This window comes from Lithobates pipiens, unplaced genomic scaffold, assembly GCF_037356315.1.
Source record: "Lithobates pipiens isolate NorthernLeopardFrog02 unplaced genomic scaffold, aLitPip1_a1.2 Scaffold_19, whole genome shotgun sequence".
In the NCBI taxonomy this organism is placed as follows: Eukaryota; Metazoa; Chordata; class Amphibia; order Anura; family Ranidae; genus Lithobates; species Lithobates pipiens.
Window position 1 is genome coordinate 163096344 of NW_027507764.1, and position 24162 is coordinate 163120505.

Sequence of the window (24162 nt, forward strand, 5' to 3'; positions counted from 1 at the left end):
ATGAAGATGAGGAGGTGCACTAAGAAGTTACTGTTTAGAGATGGGGAGGTGCAAAAGGGGTTAATGGGCACCAAAGGGTTACGCGATGGAGATGGTGTGGGTGCATTAAGAGGTTAATGTATGGAGATGGGGTGAATGAAGTGTGTTAACCCTCTGCCACATGGAGGAGTGTCTTCGCCATTTAGAGAGCATGCAGGAAAACATCATTTACCTATCCTCAACTATAGATCAGAATTTTAAAACATTCCAAGACTATAACACTTGTCGCCTGTACCTTATCCTCCATTTGTCGTAGCCTTTTCTTTAAAGTGTAATTCTCCCTTTCAGTATCCTTCAGACGTTTCTTTATGTCTTCATATGCTGTGACCAGTGCAAAGTGTGAGGCCACTGATGCCTCTCCGGAGGACGCAGAAAAAGGAGTTTCTTGATCTCTCCCCATTGTAAAGTCTTCTTTTTCATGATTTAGAATACAAATATCATCATCAACTAGGGAATCCATGTTCCTGAAAAAAATAAATAAATAAATGAAGTCAGTCAGTCATTTTCCCCCACAACATATACCACATGCACATAAGAAAACATTGTGCTACTACTTATGCATTTAAAAAAAAAAGTAAAACGTTGCTATCTCAGTCACAGGGGCTAATGACACAGGTGAAGTTGCATTATTCAAGGGCCAAGTCAAGCTTGTGAATTACAGTAATGGGGAGGCAATATGCATACTCCCTCAATACACAGCAACGCATTCATTCTAAATGGCACCCCATTGCATTTGTACATTAGGACCTCGCTGTTATGTGGGGGTGGTATAACACACACACACACACACACACACACACACACACACACACACACACACACATATTAGAATTCATTGAGATGTATACAACTAGCATGTTAAAAACACATATCTCCCTTCTTTTTTTTTTTTTTCCGTAAAAGAGTTTTATTGAAAATAATATGCAAATACACAAGGAACAGATAGATGAACTGACAATGTGTGTACATTGCAAACAATAACAAGCTTAATTAACAGCGTGTATTGGTAAATCATTAATAAAACTTGTTTCCACGTAGTGTTGTTTAACCTAATATCTCAATGCATTTGACATTTGTACCTATTTCAAAGTATGATGCATAAAATCCGCATTACAACAATCAGGTTAGGAAACTTTGGACGGATAGAATTGGTATCATCTGTCTTGATAGGTGGAGTATGTAGAGCGATTGATAGACATCTGGGTTCGGGTGGTCAAGAGCAGAAGGAGGTCAGTCATCAGTGTTGGGAAAAAAAGAAAACGAAAACAAAGAAAAAATGGAGAGGTGGGGGGAAGGTGACCAGAGGGATTGTAACTAGGGAAAAGGTTGGGAATGGGCAGGGGTGGTTCCAAAGAGCGGGGAGGGAGGTTGTCCAAGGATGTCGCCCCCACAGTCCCCACCATCTTTCCAGTTAGAGAGGACCTCTCAATGTGGGGGTCCCCGACCAGCGGGGGTCCCTCTTAGATCCTTGTGAGAGGCGGGTCAAGAATAGTATACAGGCCAAATTGAACTGTCTAAAGGTGAGGATATGTTTAAGTCGCTATTGGGGCCGTTCAAACGATTTGAGTTCATGATGGAGGCATATATATCTCCCTTCTTTATCAGTTCTGCTCTTGGAAATCTAATGAGTTGTGAACTAAAACACTCACACCTCTCAAATACGTGGTGTGAGTGGAGTGGTACACTCCCCCATGCAAAGTTAAGACAGGACAATGAGTCTCTGGTGAGGTGCGTCTCCTGTAGGACACAAATCACAGGCACATTGTTAAACAGTATTGTGGCTACCACAGTACGTTTGAGGCTGGGTTCACATGCAGCCCACAGCAGGGGTCCAGTGCATCCCCGTTCACCTTTTCAGGTCTGATTTCAGCCCTGGGTTTAAGGCTGGGTGAATGTGAATCCAATCTTAAAGAGTCATGTAGCCCCAGAAAATGCCATGAAACTACAGATATTGTATTCATGTTACGGAGGAAAGTATATATAGCATGGGCACACAGTGGAGGACAGAGTTTTTAGCCTAAGAGGGTATGCAAACATCAACTGACCATGATAGTGCAGTAGGTACAAACCATAGGAGTCCCAAGTGCCTAGATCAGCCAGGTGCAATGCTCCGGAATAGTGACAAAGACCAAGCAGAACGAGTGGGTGCAACTGCAATCCCACACTGGCAAAGGGACAGTGTAGAAGGTGGAATTTTCACGTCCACCGACTTCCAACACTGTCACATAGGTGTAGATAACCAAAGCAATGAGCATTCGAACATTCGTGGAGGACAACAGGTCTCTCTCCAGTATTGCAGCATACTTAAATAATAAAAAAGGGGTAATATTACCAATGAAGCGATTTCTTGATGAAGTTAGCCAACTCCCTTCACTCTTTGTAGAAACGTAGTTGGATTTTCTCAATGGCATTCGTAGATACTAGTCAAATGTAGGTATACAGTATCTCACAAAAGTGAGTACACCCCTCACTTTTTTGTAAATATTTTATTATATCTTTTCATGCGACAACACTGAAGAAATGACACTTTGCTACAATGTAAAGTAGTGAGTTTACAGCTTGTATAACAGTGTAAATTTGCTGTCCCCCAAAATAACAACAGCCATTAATGTCTAAACTGTTGGCAACAAAAGCGAGAACACCCCTAAGTTAAAATGTCCAAATTGGGCCCAAAGTGTCAATATTTTGTGTGACCACCATTATTTTCCAGCACTGCCTTAACCCTCTTGGGCATGGAGTTCACCAGAGCTTCACAGGTTGCCACTGGAGTCCTCTTCCACTCCTCCATGATGACATCACAGAGCTGGTGGATGTTAGAAACCTTGCGCTCCTTCGTCTTTCCGTTTGAGGATGCCCCACAGATGCTCAATAGGGTTTAGGTCTGGAGACAAGCTCAGCCAGTCCATCACCTTTACCCTCAGCTTCTTTAGCAAGGCAGTGGTTGTCTTGGAGGTGGGTTTGGGGCTGTTTTGTTGGAATACTGCTCTGTAGCCCAGTCTTCGAAGGAAGGGAATCATGCTCTGCTTCAGTATGTCACAGCACATTTTGGCATTCATGGTTCCCTCAATAAACTGTAGCTCCCCAGTGCCGGCAGCACTCATGCAGCCCCAGACCATGACGCTCCCACCACCATGCTTGACTGTAGGCAAGACACACTTGTCTTTGTACTCACCTGGTTGCTGCCACACACGCTTGACACCACCAGAACCAAATAAGTTTATCTTGGTCTCATCAGACCATAGGATGTGGTTCCTGTGATCCATGTCCTTAGTCTGCTTGTCTTCAGGAAACTGCGGGCTTTCTTGTGCATCGTCTTTAGAAGAGGCTTCCCTCTGGGACAACAGCCATGCACGTCAATTTTATGCAGTGTGTGGCGCATGGTCTAAGCACTGAAAGGCTGACCCCCCACCCCTTCAACCTCTGCAACAATGCTGGAGCACTTATACGTCTATTTCCCAAAGACAACCTCTGGATATGATGCCGAGCACGTGCACTCAACTTCTTTGGTCGACCATGGCGAGGCCTGTTCTGAGTGGAACCTGTCCTGTTAAACCACTGTATGGCCTTGGCCACTGTGCTGCAGCTCAGTTTCAGGAGCTTCTTATAGCCTAGGCCAGTGATGGCGAACCTTGGCACTCCAGATGTTTTGGAACTACAATTCCCAGGATACTCATCTACACTGCAGAGTGCATGAGCATCATGGTAAAAAGTTGTTCCAAAACATCTGGGGTGCCAAGGTTCGCCATCACTGGCCTAGGCCATCTTTATGTAGAGCAACAATTCTTTTTTTCAGATCCTCAAAGAGTTCTTTGCCATGAGGTGCCAACTTCCAGTGACCAGTATGAGAGAGTGAGAGCGATAAAACCATATTTAACACACCTGCTCCCCATTCACACCTAAGACATTGTAACACTAACGAGTCACCTGACATCGGGGAAGGAAAATGGCTAATTGAGCCCAATTTGGACGACATTTTCACTTAGGGGTGTACTCACTTTTGTTATGTAAAGAAAAGTGTAGCACTAATAATTCTGTTATGGAGAAAACATTTATTTGTATATAAAAAAGGAACACTCACATTTTGTGAAGATAAAAAGCGCTTTGCAATATTTTTAGAAAGTGACGCAGTGGCATCAGCAGAGCCCGTCCCAACGCGTTTTGTCATCATCTCATAACAGAATTACACTATGTGGCCTATTCCTTCTTCTCCTTACTAATATATACTCGGGAGGAAAATTCTCTGATATATCCTTGGGCTAATATCCCTTTGGTGGGCATCCATTTGAAAATTACTGAGAAGGACCATAGAAGTCTCTCCCTTCCATTAGATATCATTTGTGCTGAACAATCCCCCTGGGTGTATTACACCACAACCCTTACCCACTCATTAGGCGTACGCCTATTTGGGTTCAACTTTTCTGGTAAGCCATATATTTTATATCGGTGGTGGATTAACTACTGACAAATTGTCTGCACCAAGCTTTTCCAAGTCACCATGTCGTCATATATGGACTTTGATGTTATTCTATGAATACATATTTTTTGTTTCATTTATATCCATTTGCATTAGAAGATTGTCTCCTTACCTGCCTTCCTTGCAAGATATATGTATAATTGTGGCTCGTGGCATAGCCCACGAATGCACCGTTTGTCCAAACTTTCCAGCAGGGTCTCAATTACCATTATATCGCCTATACACGGATATTTGTCCTTCTTTTATGGATTTCTCACTCTTCCTTGTTTTTTCCTTCTGGAAAAGCTTGGTCTTTGATCTTTTCTCAGACTGACTGGGAATGGGAAAAAGGAATGACAAATATTCACGTCTAGGCAATATAAGGGTAACCTTCACTGCATTTCCTGGATTCTCACCTAGGTGAATTTGACTCCTGTGATACTGATGTCATGTGTTTTTAGTGGGCTGGTTGGTTCTTCTGGTGATCAGTCATCAGTTGGTTCCCTCATAAGTGGGGCAGTTGCAAGAACCATGAAGAGCAAGCTAGCCCCTTGATGACTTCAGAGAAAAAAGATGGCTGCACCTGACCAGAGTGGTTATCTGCTGTTTTTTTACTCTGGATCTTTCATTTGTTAGCAGACCACAGAGAGGACCTGGGCCTCCAGGTTCCATAACACCACTGGGTGCTGAGAAGCGATCCTTCCATTAGGAGTATGCAAGCTTGTGAGCTATAACCCAGGCTCTTTTGGCCATTATAATCTTTGGTCCAACTCTTCTGTAAAGAGGCTCATAGTACTCAATGCTACCTGATGGTGGAGGTCTATGCTGTACCCACACAGAGGACATCTCTTGGAATACATTTCACTGTGAATGATATGTGATGGGACTTTATTTACATATGGACTATACAGTATTCATCCATTAAATAGTTGATGCATTGCAGATATTTTTATTCAATAATTATTTTGCACATGTTGAGAATTTCATATTTTTCTTTTGTACTATATTGATATTTATTGCACTTTATAAGTGGTTGTTGGTGATTTTTTTTTAATCGGTCGTTTCTATTAAATAATAAATTAGAAATATTGTCAAACTTAAACATGACATATGTGATATAGACTGCCCACATCAGGGTTTTTCTAAGTACATTGTGTAACATTCAGCAAATACCTGTTGATCCTACCAGCAGAATCATATAGAAAATTCCCTTGATATGGTGACAATGCTCTTCTTTCTACATTGAAATCACCAAAGCATTGTCTGCCATGCTGCTGATTTGGATGCTTAGATGTTGACACCACACCCATCAGAACAGCCATGACTATCTCTCCGCATAGCCTGGTGGACTGGCAGCACTAATTTGTCCACAGGGCCCACCCATTTTCATTAGGTTTCATGCATAGATAAATATCAGTATAAATTATATAGAATATCAAAAATCAAGTAGAACACCATTTAAAGCAATAGATAGATAGTTTACAGGCTGGACAAATCAGACGGCTTGCAGTCAGACAGTTGTACATAGCTAAAGAAATGGGATGACTATAACAGAATAAATGCACGTAGACATTAACCCAGGATAACCACAGTTGCCATGCTCTTTAAAATTGTCCTATTATACCAGCACACAGTGCGAGCGTTTTTTCATATTCTAAAGTTTAATGGACGTGACCACTTCAGACAAGTTAAGGGTCTTGTCTTTTTTCCAATATATTGTTATTACATATCTGGATGCTAACAGTATATGGGCGACTATCAAACAGAATGGAGGTGGAAAGTTTTCACTCTCCAGGTTTAGCAGGGCCAAAGCTGGGTTGGACGGGGTTAGTATAACAGATGAAATTAGGCCAAATACTTGGTTCCAGAAGCTTGTAAGGCTCTTACAGGACCATAGAATGCGACAAAAGGATACCTACTTGTCCACAGTTGCACCAGCAAAGAGGTGATTGCGAAGGATAGAACTGGGCTACTCAATAGGGCATGAGGCATCATCTAGAGATAATTTTCTAAGACAGCTCCCAATGGCTTGAACAACGTGAAAAGTGAAAAAAATTGAATTTGTGCACCTGTAGCCACTGATTTGGTGTATAGGAACTCTGTAAATCTTCCTACCTACATTGCAGAATGTAGTTTTACAATGCAGGGTGTTATAGAAGAGGGAGATACATTGGAAGCCTGGAGATTCATAGTAGGTAAGTAACAAGGAGGGAATTTTTAGCAATGGGATAGGGCGTTTCCCCATAAATTTGGTTATTCAAATATATGAATAGAGTTTCGGAAGAGGGAACATCATATTGATTAGATAGCTCTGAAAGAGATGTTGGCAAGCCATTATCTAGATTAGAATATCCTCGACCCATTGAATGTTACGATCACTCCACTTCCAAACAGACATATATGGAATATGAATTTCCAACGCTTTATGTGGCATGCACAGCTGGCGAGTCCCACTAGGCTCCCTGAAGTGATCCAAAAGGCTCTCCAAGCTATAAACAGAGGCCTGTACCGTTATAGGTAACATATTCAATTGGAGTGGTTTCCAAAAATCAGCCATGAAAAGTGTGGGAAGATGCTGTAAGCTCATTCAATAAAAAAAAAAAAAAAAAAAAAAAAAAAAAAAAGAAGGATAGGTTTCAAATCTGCACAGTGCAGCACATTTCGATGCTGGGTATTGCATCACAATGGACTGTACATCAGTAAGAGGGCAATGAGGCTTCTATAAAGATATTAAAGATGCCAACTTGCCTCAAAAATGTCTGTCCATCACAGCAAAATAAAGGTTTTTAATGGAGTTTAAGTTTCATATTTTAAATGAAAGTAGGTGACCTAGCTCACAGAGACCCACAAACTGGCAAAAAAATGCTCTTTTTACAAGGCAGCTGAATCTGTAAGTCCAATTGCCACCTCTTTGGCACATTCTTCATTTAATCTTTTTAACACTCATTTGCATTGTTTGATATAACTCCTGCAGGATTCAGCAACTATTACAAAGGGAGTTCTGTTCACTTTGTGGCTGACGCAAATCCATGAATGCAGAACGTTAGCACAAGGAGAGCACCCCATTTTAACTAATGCTCTTTGATACTTTTTCTTGCTTCCAACATCCTAGAAAATGTCAATAATGCTAAGTAATGGCATTTAAACAAGCCTGAAGAGCAAACAAAGTCAAAAAACCTGTGCATGACCAAATCAATAGCACAGCTATTTTCAGAAGTAGCTTCCGTCCAAATTCAAAGTGCTATTTAAATTAAAAATGAAAAATTCTCTGGTAATCATCAATACAAACTGTTCTTAAAGCTGAACTCTAGGAAGCATAATGCCAAAACTGTAGGTCCAGCATGTCTCCCTCTTGCATACATTTTTATGCTTCTGGCCCAAGTCTGTATATCAGGGCTTGACAAATTTGCTTGGAATCTAGGAGCCAGCTAAAAAAGTTAGGAGCCAGGTCGGTAACGGCAATCCAGACCTGTCCCTGACCTGACATGGAGACGAGTGAGGGGAGGATAGCGCGGCCCCCCCACCTGTCTCCATGTCATTGCCCATAGCTCTTAGAGGGACATTTATTTTTTTTATTTTATTTTTTTCAAATGACAATTTTTTTTTTTTTTTATTGCATTTTAGTGTAAATTTGAGATCTGAGGTCTCTCTGACCCCAGATCTCATATATTTAAGAGGACCTGTCCTGTTTTTTTCAATTACAAGGGATTTTTACATTCCTTGTAATAGGAATAAAAGTGACAATTTTTTTTTTTTTTTAAAAGCACCGTGAAAAAATAAAAAGTTAAAATAAGAAAAAAAAAATGTTTTAAATGCGCCCTGTCCTGCCAAGCTTGCGTGCAGAAGCGAACGCATACGTGAGTAGCGCCCGCATAGGAAAGCGGTGTTCAAACCACACATGAGGTATCGCTGCGTTCGGTAGAGCGAGAGCAATAATTCTAGCCCTAGACCTCCTCTGTAACCCAAAACGTGCAACCTGTAGAATTTTTTAAACGTCGCCTATGGAGATTTTAAAGGCTAAAAGTTTGTCGCCATTCCATGAGCGGACGCAATTTTGAAGCGTGACATGTTGGGTATCAATTTATTCGGTGTAACATTATTTTTCACAATATAAAAAAATTGGGCCAACTTTACTGTTATATTTAATTAAAAAAATAAGACATTTTCCCCGAAAATGCGCTTGTAAGTCCGCTGCACAAATACGGTGTGACAGACAGTATTGCAACGACCACCATTTTATTCTCTAGGTTGTTAGAACTCCTAAACACACATATATATATATATATATATATATATATACATATATATATATATATATATATATATATACATATATATATATATATATATATATACACACACACACACACACACACACATTTTTTTTTTTTTTTTTTTTATTCTAAGTAAAGGTGAGATGGGTGGGCAGTGAAAGCTTCATTAGCATCGCTGGCTGTCATACCAACAGCCACCACTAGATGGCGCCAGATTACAGAACTAAACATAGGACCACAGAAGGCCTCAAAGCCGCGGCCTCAATTACCGGCCGGCGGCGGCGCGGCCCGACACGATCACGCCAGGGGGGGGGGTGGAAGGAGACAGGATACCCCCGCTGTGCTGCCCCAGGCGCCAGATCACAAATTCTAGTCGCCAATGCGATCTGGCGCCCGGGGTTTGTCGAGCCCTGCTGTATATCCTAAAATGGCCTCTCTTCTAAATAGCTTAAGTTTGGCCACTTTTATGTGCTTCCACAAAGTGTTTTGGGACAGAATGATAGCCTGCTCCCTTAAAGTGATATTAAACCCTCGGTTTTTGTAAGCACTTTCAACAGCTGATTTAATCACTTACTGAATAAAGTAGAACTACAGTGGGGAAAATAATTATTTGATCCCCTGCAGATTTTGTAAGTTTGCCCACTTACAAAGAAATGAAGGGTCAATAATTGTTAACACAGGTGTATTTTAAATGATAGAGACAGAATACCAACCAAAAATCCATAAAAAAATAAACAAAAATAAAAAACACACGACGCAAATGTTATAAATGGAGTTGCAGTTCAGTGAGTAAAATAATTATTTGGTCCCCAAGCAAAACATGACTTGGTACTTGGAGGAGAAACCCATGTTGGCAAGCACAGAGGTAAGACGTTTCCTGTAGTTGGTTACCAGGTTTGCACACATCTCAAGAGGGATTTTGGTCCACTCTTTACAGATCTCTAAATCCTTAAGGTTTCTTGGCTGTCACTTAGCAACTCAAAGTTTCAGTTCCCTCCATAAAATTTTGAACAGGATTAAGGTCTGGAGACTGGCTAGGCCACTCCATGACCTTAATGTGCTTCTTCCTGAGCAACTCCTTTATTGGCTTGGCAGGATGTTTTGGGTCATTGTCATGCTGGAAGACCCATCCACGACCCATCTTCAGTGTTCTGGCTGAGGGAAGAAGGTTCTTATCCAATGATTTTACAATACATGGCTCTGTCCAGTGGCCCCTCAATGTGGTAAAGTCAGCCTGTACCTTTAGCAGAGAAACTGCCCCAAAGCATAGGGTTTCTACTTCCGTGTTTGATTGTAGGGATGGTGTTCTTAGGGTCATAGTCAGTATTTTTCTTCCTTCAAACACGAGCGAGTTGAGTTAATGCCAAAGAGCTACATTTTGGTCATATCAGACCACAGCACTTTCTCCCAATCCTTCTCTGAATCATTTAGCTGTTCATTAGCAAACTTCAGATGGGCCTGTACATGTGCCTTCTTGAGGAGGGGGGCCTTGCGGGCAATGCAGGATTTCAATCCATGGTGGCGTATTGTGTTACCAATGGTTTGTTTGGGGACTGTGGTCTCCACTGCCTTGAGATCATTCACAAGCTCCTCACGTGTAATTCTAGGCCAATCCCTCACTTTTCCCATGATCATTATTATCTCATGAGGTGAAACCTTGCATGGAGCTCCTGACCGAGGGCGATTGATGGTTATTTTGTATTTCTTCCATTTGCGAAAAATCGCTCCAAGAGCGGTCTCCTTTTCACCAAGCTTCTTCCTTATGGTCTCATAGCCCATTTCATGAGATTACACCCAAATGCATATATGGACATGCTTCATCTTATCTTAAGGAACTTTTGAGATTGCAAAATCGATCTCGTTCCCTTTGTTCAACTGAATTAAATCTTCTCCAAATTCCAAAAACTAGATTAACGACAATGGGAGATAGGGCTTTTTGTGCTGCTGCCCCATGTTTATGGAATGCTCTGCCTGATAGTCAGAGGGTATTTCAATCAATTGAAAGTTTTAAAAAGGGATTCAAGAATTTTCTTTTTAATACATTTTTTAATTGATGTTTGTTGTATATTTTAATTGTAACCATGTAGCACTTTGAGATCTTTTGATGTAAAGTGCATTATAAATAAAATGTATTATTATTATTCCAGCCTTGTACAGGTCTACGATCTTGTCCCTGATGTCCTTTGACAGCTCCTTGGTCTTGCCCATGATGGTGGGTTTGAATGGAAGAAAGATTCTGTGGACCTGTGTCTTTTATACACATAATGATTTTTCGTTAGAAGCACCTTCTTAAATTGACAGGACTAATCTGTGTACCACATGAGCGCATACTGTAGCCAGTCTGTGGGAACCATAATTTTTGTTGGTTGGTAGGGAATCAAATACTTATTTTACTCACTGAACTGCATCTTAACCACTTCAGCCCCGGACCATTTTGCTGGCCAAAGACCAGACCACTTTTTGCGATTCGGCACTGCGTCGCTTTAACTGACAATTGCACGGTCATGCGACGTGGCTCCCAAACAAAATTTATGTCCTTTTTTCCCACAAATAGAGCTTTCTTTTGGTGGTATTTGATCACCCCTGCAGTTTTTATTTTTTGCGCTATAAACAAAAATAAAGCGACAATTTTGAAAAAAAAAACGCAAAAATATATAAAATTTTCTTCCCTCAGTTTAGGCCGATGCGTATTCTTCTACATATTTTTGGTAAAAAAAATATATCGCAATAAGCGATTATTGATTGGTTTGCGCAAAAGTTATAGCGTTTACAAAATAGGGGATAGTTTTATGGCATTTTTATTAATAATTTTTTTTTTACTAGTAATGGCGGCGATCAGCCGACACATCGGACATTTTTGGGACCATTGTCATTTATACAGCAATCACTGCTATACAAATGCAGTGATTCCTGTGTAAATGGCACTGGCAGTGAAGGGGTTAACCAGTGGGTGGCAGTGTAGGGGTTAAGTGTTCCTAGGGGTGTGTTACTAACTGTGGGGGGTTGGGCTTTCATTTAATGAACACTGATCTCTGCTCCAATCACATGGAGCAGAGGGTTATAATCCGTCGGATTTTTTTTGCCATCTGTGTCCCATTGTGTTATATGTACCTTCAGTTCCCATTGCCACCCCCCTTAGTTCACCAGAACTAGTGTCCCCATTGGAAGATTTCCCCCCTTTTACTCTTCTGCGGACAACCCAACATGTGGAATTTTATTTTGCCTTCACTTTCAATGAGAATGGTAAACAGGAGAAATAGAGAGAGTGTAAATCTCCGGGGGGCATAGACAGCTATAATAACCAAATAGGTGTTATAATCCATCTCCACTCTGTCCAAAACAAAAGAAAAAGTTTTGCCTTTAGTTAAACTTTAAAATGATGCAGCTCGTTTATCCTTTAAATCCTTGTGCATCTTCTTGTTTATGCTGGTGTCATGACTGCTGCCCCAGGTTTCCAATTTCTGGGTGGTACCTTTCTCTTGCAATGTCCTATGGAGCCACCCTTGCATCCAGAGATGAAAGCTGTGACTCCTTACACTTGTGTGCACCACAACCACACACAGAAGGTTTTTTTTTTTACCTTAATGCATAGAATGCATTAAGATAAAAAAATCTTCTGCCTTTAGAACCACTCCAAAGCTATTATAAAAAGGATAATTTAAAAATAAATAAATATATGTTGTTATAGTCACCTGCTGTGTGCAGTGGTTTTGCACAGAGCAGCCCCAAGCCTCCTCTTCTTGGGTCCCCCCCCCACTGGTACGCCTCTTCAGCAAGTGCACCCATAGGAAGCCGCTTCCTTGACATGGCTCCCCAAATCATCACTGACTGTGGAAACTTAACACTGGACCTCACGCAACTTGGATTCTGTGCCTCTCCACTCTTCCTCCAGACTCTGGGACCTTGATTTCCAAATGAAATGTAACATTTTCCACAGTCTGCGATAATTTGGGGAGCCATGGCATCTGCTGGTGTTGGTCAACTGTGTTTTATCGAGTCCAGCGCAGCCCTCTACTGGGAAACTCTAGAGCACTTCATGCTTTCCTCTGCTGACCAGCTTTATGGCGATGCCGATTTCCTTTTCCAGCAGGACTGGGCACCTATCCACACTGCCAAAAGTACCAATACCCGGTTTAATGATCATGGTATCACTGTGCTCAATTGGCCAGCAGGCATGTACTGGCCATTGGGACTACAGGGAGTTTCCCGGTGGGCCGATGGCTCAGTGGGCCGGTTTCAGTGACAAAGTAATGGCTGCATGGCTTGCCCTCAACTTCACGCAGTGATGTGAGAAAGATGAGAAAAATACAGAGGAGAATAAGTGAAATAATAAAAGAGGTTGGTGAGGATTCCTTATGTTATACTTCTTATGTTTTTTTGCACAATTGAGTATAAACTGTTTTATAAACTGTTTTTGTGCTTGTTTGCAAAATTAAAGTGGGCTGGTCTGGATGAAGTCCAGGGCCAAATTTTTGTCCCAGTCCAGCCCTGTTGGCCAGCAAACTCGCCTGACCTAAACCCCATAGAGAATATGTGGGGTATTGTCAAGAGGAAGATGAGAGACACCAGACCCAACAATACAGATGAGCTGAAGGCCACTATCAAAGCAACCTGGACTTCCATAACACCTCAGCAGTGCCACAGGCTAATCACCTCCATGCCACGCCGCATTGACGCAGTAAATTCATGCAAAAGGAGCCCCGACCAAGTATTGAATGCCTACTGTACTGTACATGGACATACTTTTCAGCAAGCCAACATTTCTGTATTAAGATTCCTTTTGTTTATTGGCCTCATGTAATATTCACATTTTCTGAGATACAGAATTTTGGGTTTTCACTAGCTGTAAGCCATAATTATCAAAATTAAACAAAAACAATGCTTGAAATATATCATATGTGTAACGCATCCATATAAAATATACGAGTTTCACTTTTTGAATTGAATTACTGAAATAAAAATGAACTTTTTGATCATATTTAAATTTTATGAGATGCACCTGTATAATCTACGAGATGATCAGACAACAATTCAACTTACGCCTGAGATCAGATCTCGACTTTTTAGACTTTATCTCCTTGCCTTTTGTCTGTGGGAGCTTTAAATCTTCTTAATGCACACGTCGCTGCCAAAGGTCAATTTCTCGACTTAATGTAGATTTAAAAATCTACTCTGCTAAAATCTGCAAAACTTCTAGCCAATAGAATCTCACGATGCTTACCACTACCGATGATGTAAGATCAGGTGGGATTTGTGTCAGGTCACCAAGCACCAAATGCCACGAGGCAAATCTTAACTTTACTGCATTATGCTGAGTTTACCAGGGGTGCCTTCTCTGTGTCCTACATTTATATGTGGAGAAGGCCTTCGATAGAATACATTGGGCCTATCTTTAAGGTATTGGAAAAATTCAGCTTTATTGAAGAAGTGCGTTCTGCATCATCCGCACTGTACACCTCACCTTCGGACCATGTTTTTACAGAAGGAAGGAATGTAATCTAAAGAGTTTCCAAATCACTAATGGCACATGGCAGGGGTGTCCCTTATCTCTCCTGACTTTCGCCTTTTACATATGGAGCATTTGGCCGAGAAAATTAGAACACGCCCAAAAATGTGTGGTATAATAGTAAATGGCTGTTAACTCAGCTCTTACCCTGCAAACAGCACATGATATACTGCACTTATTTAAAGTGGTTTAAACCCTGTTACACCACTTGTACCTCCAGGTAAGCCTATAATAGGAGAAGGCCTTCAATAGCCCGCGAACCCGGAAATAAATCTGGGAGACATGTCGTCGGTCACATCAGTGTAGGGGGACCGCTGCAACAGCTTCGATCTATGGTAAATTTTTCATAATGAGCTAGTATGAGATGTATACTAGCTCATTATGCCTTTGTCTTGCAGGGTTTTTTATATGGGTTTACAACCACTTTACTAGGGTTTTGTATTACAAAATCAATAAAACCAAGTCTAGTATTTTGGGGATCAAAGTAGACTGCCACATTGTAAAAAGACCAAACAAGGGTCTCTACAGTACCTGGACCATTGTTCACCACTCCCATTTCCAACATATATAAAGTAAATTATGACCCACTTATAACCAACATGCAGAGAGAACTAGATAGACTGAAAAAGTTCTATTTGTCACAGTCTGAGAAACTAGTCCCTTACAAAGATGACATTTTTACACAAAATTCTTTACGATCTCAGAACATTACCCATATTCCTTCCCAATACCTTTTTTGACCACACTTCAGCCCCGGAAGGATTTACCCCCTTAACCACTTACAGACTGGAAGATTTCCCCCCTTAATGACCAGGCAATTTTTTTGCAATACGGCACCGCATCTCTTTAACTGACAATTGTGTGGTCGTGCGATGCTGTACCCAAACTAAATTGATGTCCTTTTTTTCCCATAAATAGAGCTTCCTTTTGGCGATAACACTAGGTAGCAATCAGGGGGTTAAATGTGTTCCCTGGGAGGCATTCCTAACTGTGGGGGGGGGGGGGGGGGGGGGCTGACTGGGAGTACCAAGATCGCTATTCCTAATCACTAGGAACAGACGATCACTCTGTACTCCCCTGATAGAACAGGGATCTGTTTTTTTACAGATCCCCGTTCTGGCTCTGTGGAGAGATAACGGGTGGCCGACCGACATCGTGTGCACACGCCCACTGTATCTATTGCACAAAGTGACGTACATCTACAGCAGGTGGTTAATACTGTGAAAAAACAATATCTTAAGGTGTCCGTTTATGAAGGAGTGATCAGTGGAGATCCAGAGGATCGCCGCTGATCACAGCCCATAAACAGTTTATAAACCAGAGATAATGGGGGGAGAAGTGTTTGAACTTGTTCTCCCGCCGATTATCTCCACACACTGAGAATACTCATTGAATGACACAGTAACGGCCAGTTTATGAAGCTGGGATCTCAGCGCTTCACTGGCGATCTGTGTCAGAATTCACACTCCCCGATTCACCAGCTCAGAGGTGGAGAATCGGGGAGTGAAGAGAGAATGTGGGGGGATCTGAGGAGGAAAGAGAAAGATAATTAACTTCCTTATGCCTCGTTCAGACCCCCCAACACTGTAACCATGTCACCCTGTCATATTTATGTGTATACACACACACACACACACACACACACACACACACACACACACACACACACACACACACATACATATATATAATGTGTGTGTAATGTCTGTGTGTGTATACATGTATATATTATGTAGGGGGATGCTTTATTTTACTAACATTAATCACACTGTGTGTCTGTGTATTGAGCTGTGTTAATTTATCACTGCTTAATAAATTGTCATCTCTGTGTATCGGTGAATTTCTAGTACTGTCATCTCATAAAGTCTCGAGATTCCAGTATTAGGGGCCGTTCTCCAGTGTTAGAAGCGTTTGTAGATCGCTTCACTCCTCCAAGGGTGAAGCGATCTATTCCGCTTTATAAACTGGCACACAGAGGAGAACGATCTCCTCTGTGAATGCCGGAGAATGAAGCAGTGAATAGATTTCACTGCTTCATAAAAGGACACCTCTATTTGTCTGGCTAGACCTGAGAGCCAGATGCTCGCATGCCACTTTAGTTAAAGTGGTTCTAAAGGCTCAAGTTTTTTTTTATCTTCATGCTAGCACCCCCCCCCCCCCCCCCTTACCTGAGTCCGATTTTCCTCCAGCGATGTGCATGAGGCCCTCAATCCCCTGTGTTCTCTCCATCCTCATTAGCTGAAACAGCAGCGGAAGCCATTGGCTGTCAATCACAGCCAGTGAGCCAATGAAGGGAGAGAAGGGCCAAGCCGCAGCTCTGTGTCTAAATAGACACACAGAGCCGTGACTCGGGAATGAGCCTGCTTGCGTGCCCCCATTGCAAGTTACGTTTTTGGTTGTAACATGACAAAGTGTGGAAAATTTGAAGGGTATGAATATTTGTTCAAGGCATTGTATATACAGTATTTTTTGTGGCGACATGTTCCTACTGTTTATTTCCATACAGTACCGTTGTTCTTAATAGCCACCCCCGTCCTTGAGTTCAGTCGCCTGTGCCAGTTGCTGGAGATGTCATTCTATAGACCACCTAGATAACAAAATGTGATGAGGTCCACTTCCCGGGATATGATGACATGCTACATGTCTGATTTTACTACTCTTGTGAGTATTTTATTAAATAAAATGGCGTGCAAGTATTGCATAAGGCCAGATGTTCTCTCTGTAAGGGTCCTTTCACACGGGGCGGATCAGTGCTGATCCACCCCGTGGATATCCGCTTGCTCAGCGGGAATCGCCGGAGCGATCTCCGCTGTGCAGGAAGATGACAGGTCTGTCTCTGCACACTGCGCAGGGACGGACCTGTCACAGCGCCGCTCTCCCCTATCCAATCATGGATGGAAAAATAGCTTTTTCCTCCGTCACACTTTTTCGGATCGGAGCGGGTCAGATGTCAGCGGACTTGTCACCGCTGACATCCGACACTCCATAGACCTCTATGGAGCATCCATTCAGGTCCGCCTGAAAAACTGACAGGCGGACCTGAACGTATCGTCCGTGTTAAAGGGGCCTAAATCATGTAATAAAATGCAGTGCATGTATATTAGAGCTGGACGATTCAGGCCAAAATGAGAATCACAATTTTTTGCTTAGAATAAAGATCAGAATTCTCTCATGATTCTCGCGCGTAAAATCTTTCACATTATACAGAAAAAAATTTGGCTAACTTTACTGGTTATTTTTGTTTTGTTTTGTTTTTTTAATTCCTTAAAGTCATTTTTTCCCCAATAAAATTGCATTTGAAAGTCCGCAGCGCAAATACAGTGTGACATAAAATATAACCACCATTTTATTCATTAGGGTTTCTACTAAAAAAAATAAAAATCTATATAATGTTTGGGGTTCTAAGTAATGTCTAGCAATTTCTAAAAAAGAAGATTTTAACTTGAAAACAACAACTGTCAGAAAAAGGGTTAAGTATTCAAGTGGTTAAACCTTCCTAATTTACATACAGAAGTCTATTCCTTTGATGTCTAAACATTGTATCAATTGTTTTTTACTTAAGAAATTCTCTGCATGCCAAAGATTGGGAAACCCTTTGTCAAGATTGCACCAGGGTAAAAATCGCAGTAACGATTCTTGCTGATTAATAGCGCAGCTTTAATTAATTTAATATATATATATATATTTAAAACACACACACACTGGAATATAAAAATAGTCCACCAAGTGAAAATGGTGTGAATATAAATGTGAAATGATATCCACCAAGTAAAAAATTACTGATAATTATTAATAATGATGATGAATAATAAAATGCTAAATGTCCTGGTATCAGTGAATACTGAATAACACCAGAAAAATAAATCTAAGAAAGTCTAAAAAGCATCAATAAGGTAAGCGACATCAAATGTGAAGAGACTCGGTGAGGAGAAGCTTGTAGAAGACACCACCACCAATTGCATGAAGGCCTACCGGAAGTAATGGACTCAAAGGGGCTTATACCTATTAAGTCAAACAGGCTTATGGCGATAAACACTGTATATGAAAAACCATCAGAACTGGACAGATCTTTGAATAGTGTTGGATAACATCAATCCACAGCTTACAGGCACATGAGGCTCAAAATGGGAGGGAAAGCCAGAGGGTATTATTTGCTCACACGTTGAAACCAAAAATCAAAGAAAGGTTCCAAATGTGATATAGTTTAAAAATTGCATTTATGTAAAAAAAAAAGTAACAAATGGAACACTCACGTTTAGGAAGTGCATACAAAGCTTGTAAAAGGACATGAAGAGGTGCAGTAATGTTGGCAGAGGTCTATCCGACGTGTTTCATCTGCTTAGACGTCATCTGGGGTATGACCTACTGCCAGTAACTGCGTGTTTAAATAGGCTGTTTGGCCCCAAATTAGAATAATTGAAAACCGGAACTACATCACTTCCGGTTTAATCGGTACACTAATTGGAACAAAAGACATCTAAACTCTCTAATATATATGGATATGCCTCCAAAATTTAGGAAAAAATATAAGGGCTTATGTTAATAAGGGAACAGTAGTCCACATAACATCCGGTGCTCAGCGCCATGTGTTCTACTCGGCTGGAAGTAAAATGACAAACCAAGCCTCGATCTGGAGTATGGCTGCCAACATCCAGCAGTATATATCAAGCTTGGGAAGGAAGTGAGGTGACAAACCAGACCTCGCTATGGAGTATGGCTTCCAGCATCACTTCCTGTTGATTAGAAATTAGGCTGTATGCATGTCAAGCCTCATTTTGATATTTACAATTGACCAAATTACTACATCACTTCGTTCTCAGCAAACCAAGAAGTGAATACATACCAAGCCTCATTATAGACAGAACAGATAGCCAGATATAATATAATGGGCAAACACCGGAAATACATGTTAATGATTAACAGCTTTCTGGTAAATAGCAAACAGGAAATACAGTGCCTTGCAAAAGTATTCGGCCCCCTTGAACTTTTCAACCTTTTGCCACATTTCAGGCTTCAAAAATAAAGACATAAAATTTTAATTTTTTGTGAAGAATCACCAAGTGGGACACAATTGTGAAGTGGAACGAAATCTATTGGATTTTTGAAACTTTTTTAACTAATAAAAAAATGAAAAGTGGGGCGTGCAAAATTATTCGGCCCCCTTGCATTAATACTTTGTAGAGCCACCTTTTGCTGCGATTACAGCTGCAAGTCGCTTGGGGTATGTCTCTATCAGTTTTGCACATCGAGAGACTGAAATTCTTGCCCATTCTTCCTTGCAAAACAGCTCGAGCTCAGTGAGGTTGGATGGAGAGCGTTTGTGAACAGCAGTTTTCAGCTCTTTCCACAGATTCTCGATTGGATTCAGGTCTGGACTTTGACTTGGCCATTCTGACACCTGGATACGTTTATTTGTGAACCATTCCTTTGTAGATTTTGCTGTATGTTTGGGATCATTGTCTTGTTGGAAGATAAATCTCCGTCCCAGTTTCAGGTCTTTTGCAGACTCCAACAGGTTTTCATCCAGAATGGTCCTGTATTTGGCTGCATCCATCTTCCCCTCAATTTTAACCATCTTCCCTGTCCCTGCTGAAAAAAAGCAGGCCCAAACCATGATGCTGCCACCACCATGTTTGACAGTGGGGATGGTGTGTTGAGGGTGATGAGCTGTGTTGCTTTTACGACAAACATATCGTTTTGCATTGTGGGCAAAAAGTTCGATTTTGGTTTCATCTGACCAGAGCACCTTCTTCCACATGTTTGGTGTGTCTCCCAGGTGGCTTGTGGCAAACTTTAGACAAGACTTTTTATGGATATCTTTGAGAAATGATTTTCTTCTTGCCACTCTCACTTAAAGGCCAGATTTGTGCAGCGTACGATTGATTGTTGTCCTATGGACAGACTCTCCCACCTCAGCTGTAGTTTTCTGCAGTTCATCCAGAGTGATCATGGGCCTCTTGGCTGCATCTCTGATCAGTCTTCTCCTTGTCTGAGCTGAAAGTTTAGAGGGACAGCCAGGTCTTGGTAGATTTGCAGTGGTCTGATACTCCTTCCATTTCAAAATGATCGCTTGCACAGTGCTCCTTGGGATGTTTAAAGCTTGGGAAATCTTTTTGTATCCAAATCCGGCTTTAAACTTCTCCACAACAGTATTACGGACCTGCCTGGTGTGTTCCTTGGTCTTCATGATGCTCTCTGCGCTTTCAACAGAACCCTGAGACTATCACAGAGCAGGTGCATTTATACAGAGACTTGATTACACACAGGTGGATTCTATTTATCACCATCAGTCATTTAGGACAGTGATGGCGAACCTTGGCACCCCAGATGTTTTGGAACTACATTTCCCATGATGCTCTTGCACTCTGCAGTGTAGATGAGTATCTTGGGAACTGTAGTTCCAAAACAACTGGAGTGCCAAGGTTCGCCATCACTGATTTAGGACAACATTGGATCATTCAGAGATCCTCGCTGAACTTCTGGAGTGAGTTTGCTGCACTGAAAGTAAAGGGGCCGAATAATTTTGCACGTACCACTTTTCAGTTTTTTATTTGCTAAAAAAGTTTAAAATATCCAATAGATTTCGTTCCACTTCACAATTGTGTCCCACTTGTTGGTGATTCTTCACAAAAAATTAAAATTTTATATCTTTATGTTTGAAGCCTGAAATGTGGCAAAAGGTTTAAAAGTTCAAGGGGGCTGAATACTTTCGCAAGGCACTGTATATCTAACCGGAGCCACACAAAACCATTACATAAGTAAACATAATATTTAATCACTAAAATGTACTAACACTTGATGTTCTCTCTGCACAGATCTGGTAAGTATAATATGTTTGTTTTTTGTTGTTTTATTAAAAAAAAAAAAATTCCTTTACAATCACTTTAAGGGCTCCTTCCCATGGACATGTCCGTGTACGGAGCCCGCTCTGCTCAGCGGGGAATCGCTCAGTTGATCCCCGCTGAGCAGGCAGATGACAGGTCACACTGTGCAGGGACAGACCTGTCAGAGCACCGCTCTTCCCTATGGGGGGGGAATCGGATGAAGAAATTGGTTTTTCCTCGGTCACGCTTTTTCGGATCGGAGCGGATCAGATGTCAGTGGACATGTCACCGCTGACATCCGTCCCTCTATAGACCTGTGTCCGTTCAAAGCCAAAACTTTTATTCATCATGCTGGATAGATTGGGGGAGGGTTGAAGCCCATCTCCAGCCAAGACATAAAGTGAAGGCACCCTTATCGTCTGCACATACCTGCAGTAGCCTTCTAAACCTTGCGGCTATGATTGGATAGATTTACCTGGATGTGCTGACTGTCAAGGCACTATGTTGCTTAACCCATGGGGCGTACCAACAGGGGTCGCAATTGTGACCTGGCCCCTTGTACGGCTGGATAGGAGGAGCAGCTGCATATAGATGAACCAATCTCTCCATTTTCCTCCTGCAGCCGCTGAATGCCCGAGGAAGGGAGGAGGAGGAGTAGGAGGAGTGGGCATTTAGAGGCTTCAGGAGGAAAATGAGATTGGTTGTCCCCATAACTCCGATCCAGCCTTTTTCTGCAGCCTCTGTGTGCTCTCCAACTCCCCAGGGCTCTTTCCTTGCCCCTCTCCTCATCCCCCACAGCTCTGCCAGGTTCCACCCTCCCTTCAATCGGCTGCTACAGGGGTTCTGTCAGCATGGAGAGCGGGGGGGAAGGGGCCGGTAAATGTGCCATTTACCGGCCCCTTCTCTTTCTGAATAGAAAGTCAGTTATTCATACCGATCACTGACTCTGTCCATTTATAACTGAAACATAATAAAACTATGTTTACAGTGCAGCTGAGGCTGCAGAGATGGAGATTGAGTGCTTTGTCCTCATTCTCTTTTCTCTGTCTCAAAGGTGGAACATTAGAGTTCTGTTTAGACCCCTGATATCTCACCAAAGCCCCCCAATGGACTAAAACATTTCTACCATTGTTTGTGAAACTATCAGGATCACAAAAGTTGCACTTGCAACACGTCCCTGGCATTCCACCGCCGGTGTCAGTAGTTTCTAGCCGGGGTCCCTTCATGGTTTCTGGCATTGGGGCCCTGCTGTATGACTGGTTAGATAGCCTGTAATACTGTCTCTTGAACACAAGACGAGATGCTGCCTTGGCAGCTTAAAGCAGAACTTTACCCATAAAAGCTTGATAACAATTAAAATTCTTTAACAAAAGAACATACATTCTACATTAATAATTATGCTACCAAAATTAATGTGTGCTGCCTCCAGCTCCTGTCTCTGCTTGCTGGAGGCCGCCATGGTGTTATGTACATTTCCAGACTTAATTGTATGTCTTGGCTTAAGCTGGCCATACAGCGATCAAAATTCGTCCATGTATGGGTCACTAGCTGGTTGTACATAAGTTGATCTATCGATCAACTTGTGGGCAATAAGCCTGTCATATTTTTCCCAAATGATCAGTACTGTCAGCTATAGCCAGCAACACTGATCATTGTATTCTGTCGACAGGGAAGGCACCTCGCTTTCAGAATATAGTACCGAAGTGGGAGGGATATGCCCATCCATATCACATGTGTGAAAGGGATAATCAAAGCATTTTCTTTTATTCAAACCACTTGTTGAATGAAGGAAAAAAAAAATGTGCAATGTATGGCCTGCCTTAGCTAGAGAGGAAGTCTGATAGAAGATTTACAGTGCTGGAGTTCACAGGCTGCTTGGGAGGGAGAAAGGAGATATCAGGGAGATAGGATAAGACACTATCCTTGTAGGTTTAACTCTTGTGTCTCCCTGGCAGCACAGTTTGTCCTGTCACTTCTTCTGCTTTCCTTTTCTCCCTCCCTAATCTGTGTTACCTGCATGTATGGGCACTTCTTTTAGGCCCCTTTCACACTTGTACGACCTGAAAGTTACGCGACTTGAAGCAATGCCTGTGTATTCTTGAGATCTATGGACCTCAAGTCGCATCAAAGTCTGGCCAAAGTAGAGCAGGGACTTCTTTGAAGTCGCACATATACGAACGGTACTCATTGGAAATCATGGGGTACAACTTGTCATGAAACTTTTCAGTCCTAAGTCGCAGGACAAGTTGTATAAGTGATTGTGCTGTATAATTTGGCCCCTAGTATTATTATTATTATTCAGGATTTATATAGCGCCAGCAATTTACGCAGCGCTTTACAATAGTATCACCTGAAGTACCTGGCTGATCTTGCCTGGTTCTGCCCTCCTCCCTGTAAACTGACCCTGGTATATCATTGCTGCTGAGCCCTGACACCGTAGTCAGTTTATGTGCCTCCGTCATCCGCAGCTCTCCTGTGTCCTCTTCTCCCCTCTCCCTGCCTGCCAGCTTGTGACAGTGCCCGCCCCCTCCCCTCCTGCTGCTGAAATTACTTTTAATGCTTCATATAATCCTCTTTGTTTCCTAATGCTGTGTGCCCCTGTGTCTGTGTTTTATGAAAAAAAATACCATCCTATACCTGATTTCAGAGCACCGCTCACGCGACTGGCCGCCTCTCTTCTCCTAACTGACGTCAGAGGAGGTTTCTCAGCCCCTCCTGCTGTAGCTGTCAGATCGAGAGAGGGGAGGTGGCCGGTCACGTGAGTGCCGAGAGGTGCTCTGAAATCAGGTATAGAATGGCAGTTTTTTTTATATAAAACAGACACGGGCACACAGCATTCGGAAACACAGAGGATTATACGAAGATATCACAGTGGCTTAACAATTATTATTAATACATGATTTAAATAATTACAGTGCTAACATCCACATACAGAAATAGAAGGGGCAATATAAAATTAAACAGTGTGTGTTTAGTATCACTGTAACTAAAGGTCCACTTTAAGGGGGACTGGTAAAATTCAGCTGAACCTCATGTTTGTACCCCCCCCCCACAATTGCAAAGGAG

The 24162-nt window shown here is 41.9% G+C and overlaps 1 protein-coding gene across 2 annotated transcripts in view; it reads right to left on the reverse strand.

Moving 5' to 3' along the window:
* The window catches only part of AZI2 (5-azacytidine induced 2), a 107869-nt gene that overhangs the window by 77982 nt on the left and 5725 nt on the right, over positions 1 to 24162 (reverse strand). For both annotated transcript variants that reach the window (XM_077491455.1, XM_077491454.1), the window contains exon 2: positions 275 to 503. In XM_077491455.1, coding sequence (XP_077347581.1) covers positions 275 to 503 — 229 coding nt within the window. The remainder of the gene's footprint in view (positions 1 to 274; positions 504 to 24162) is intronic.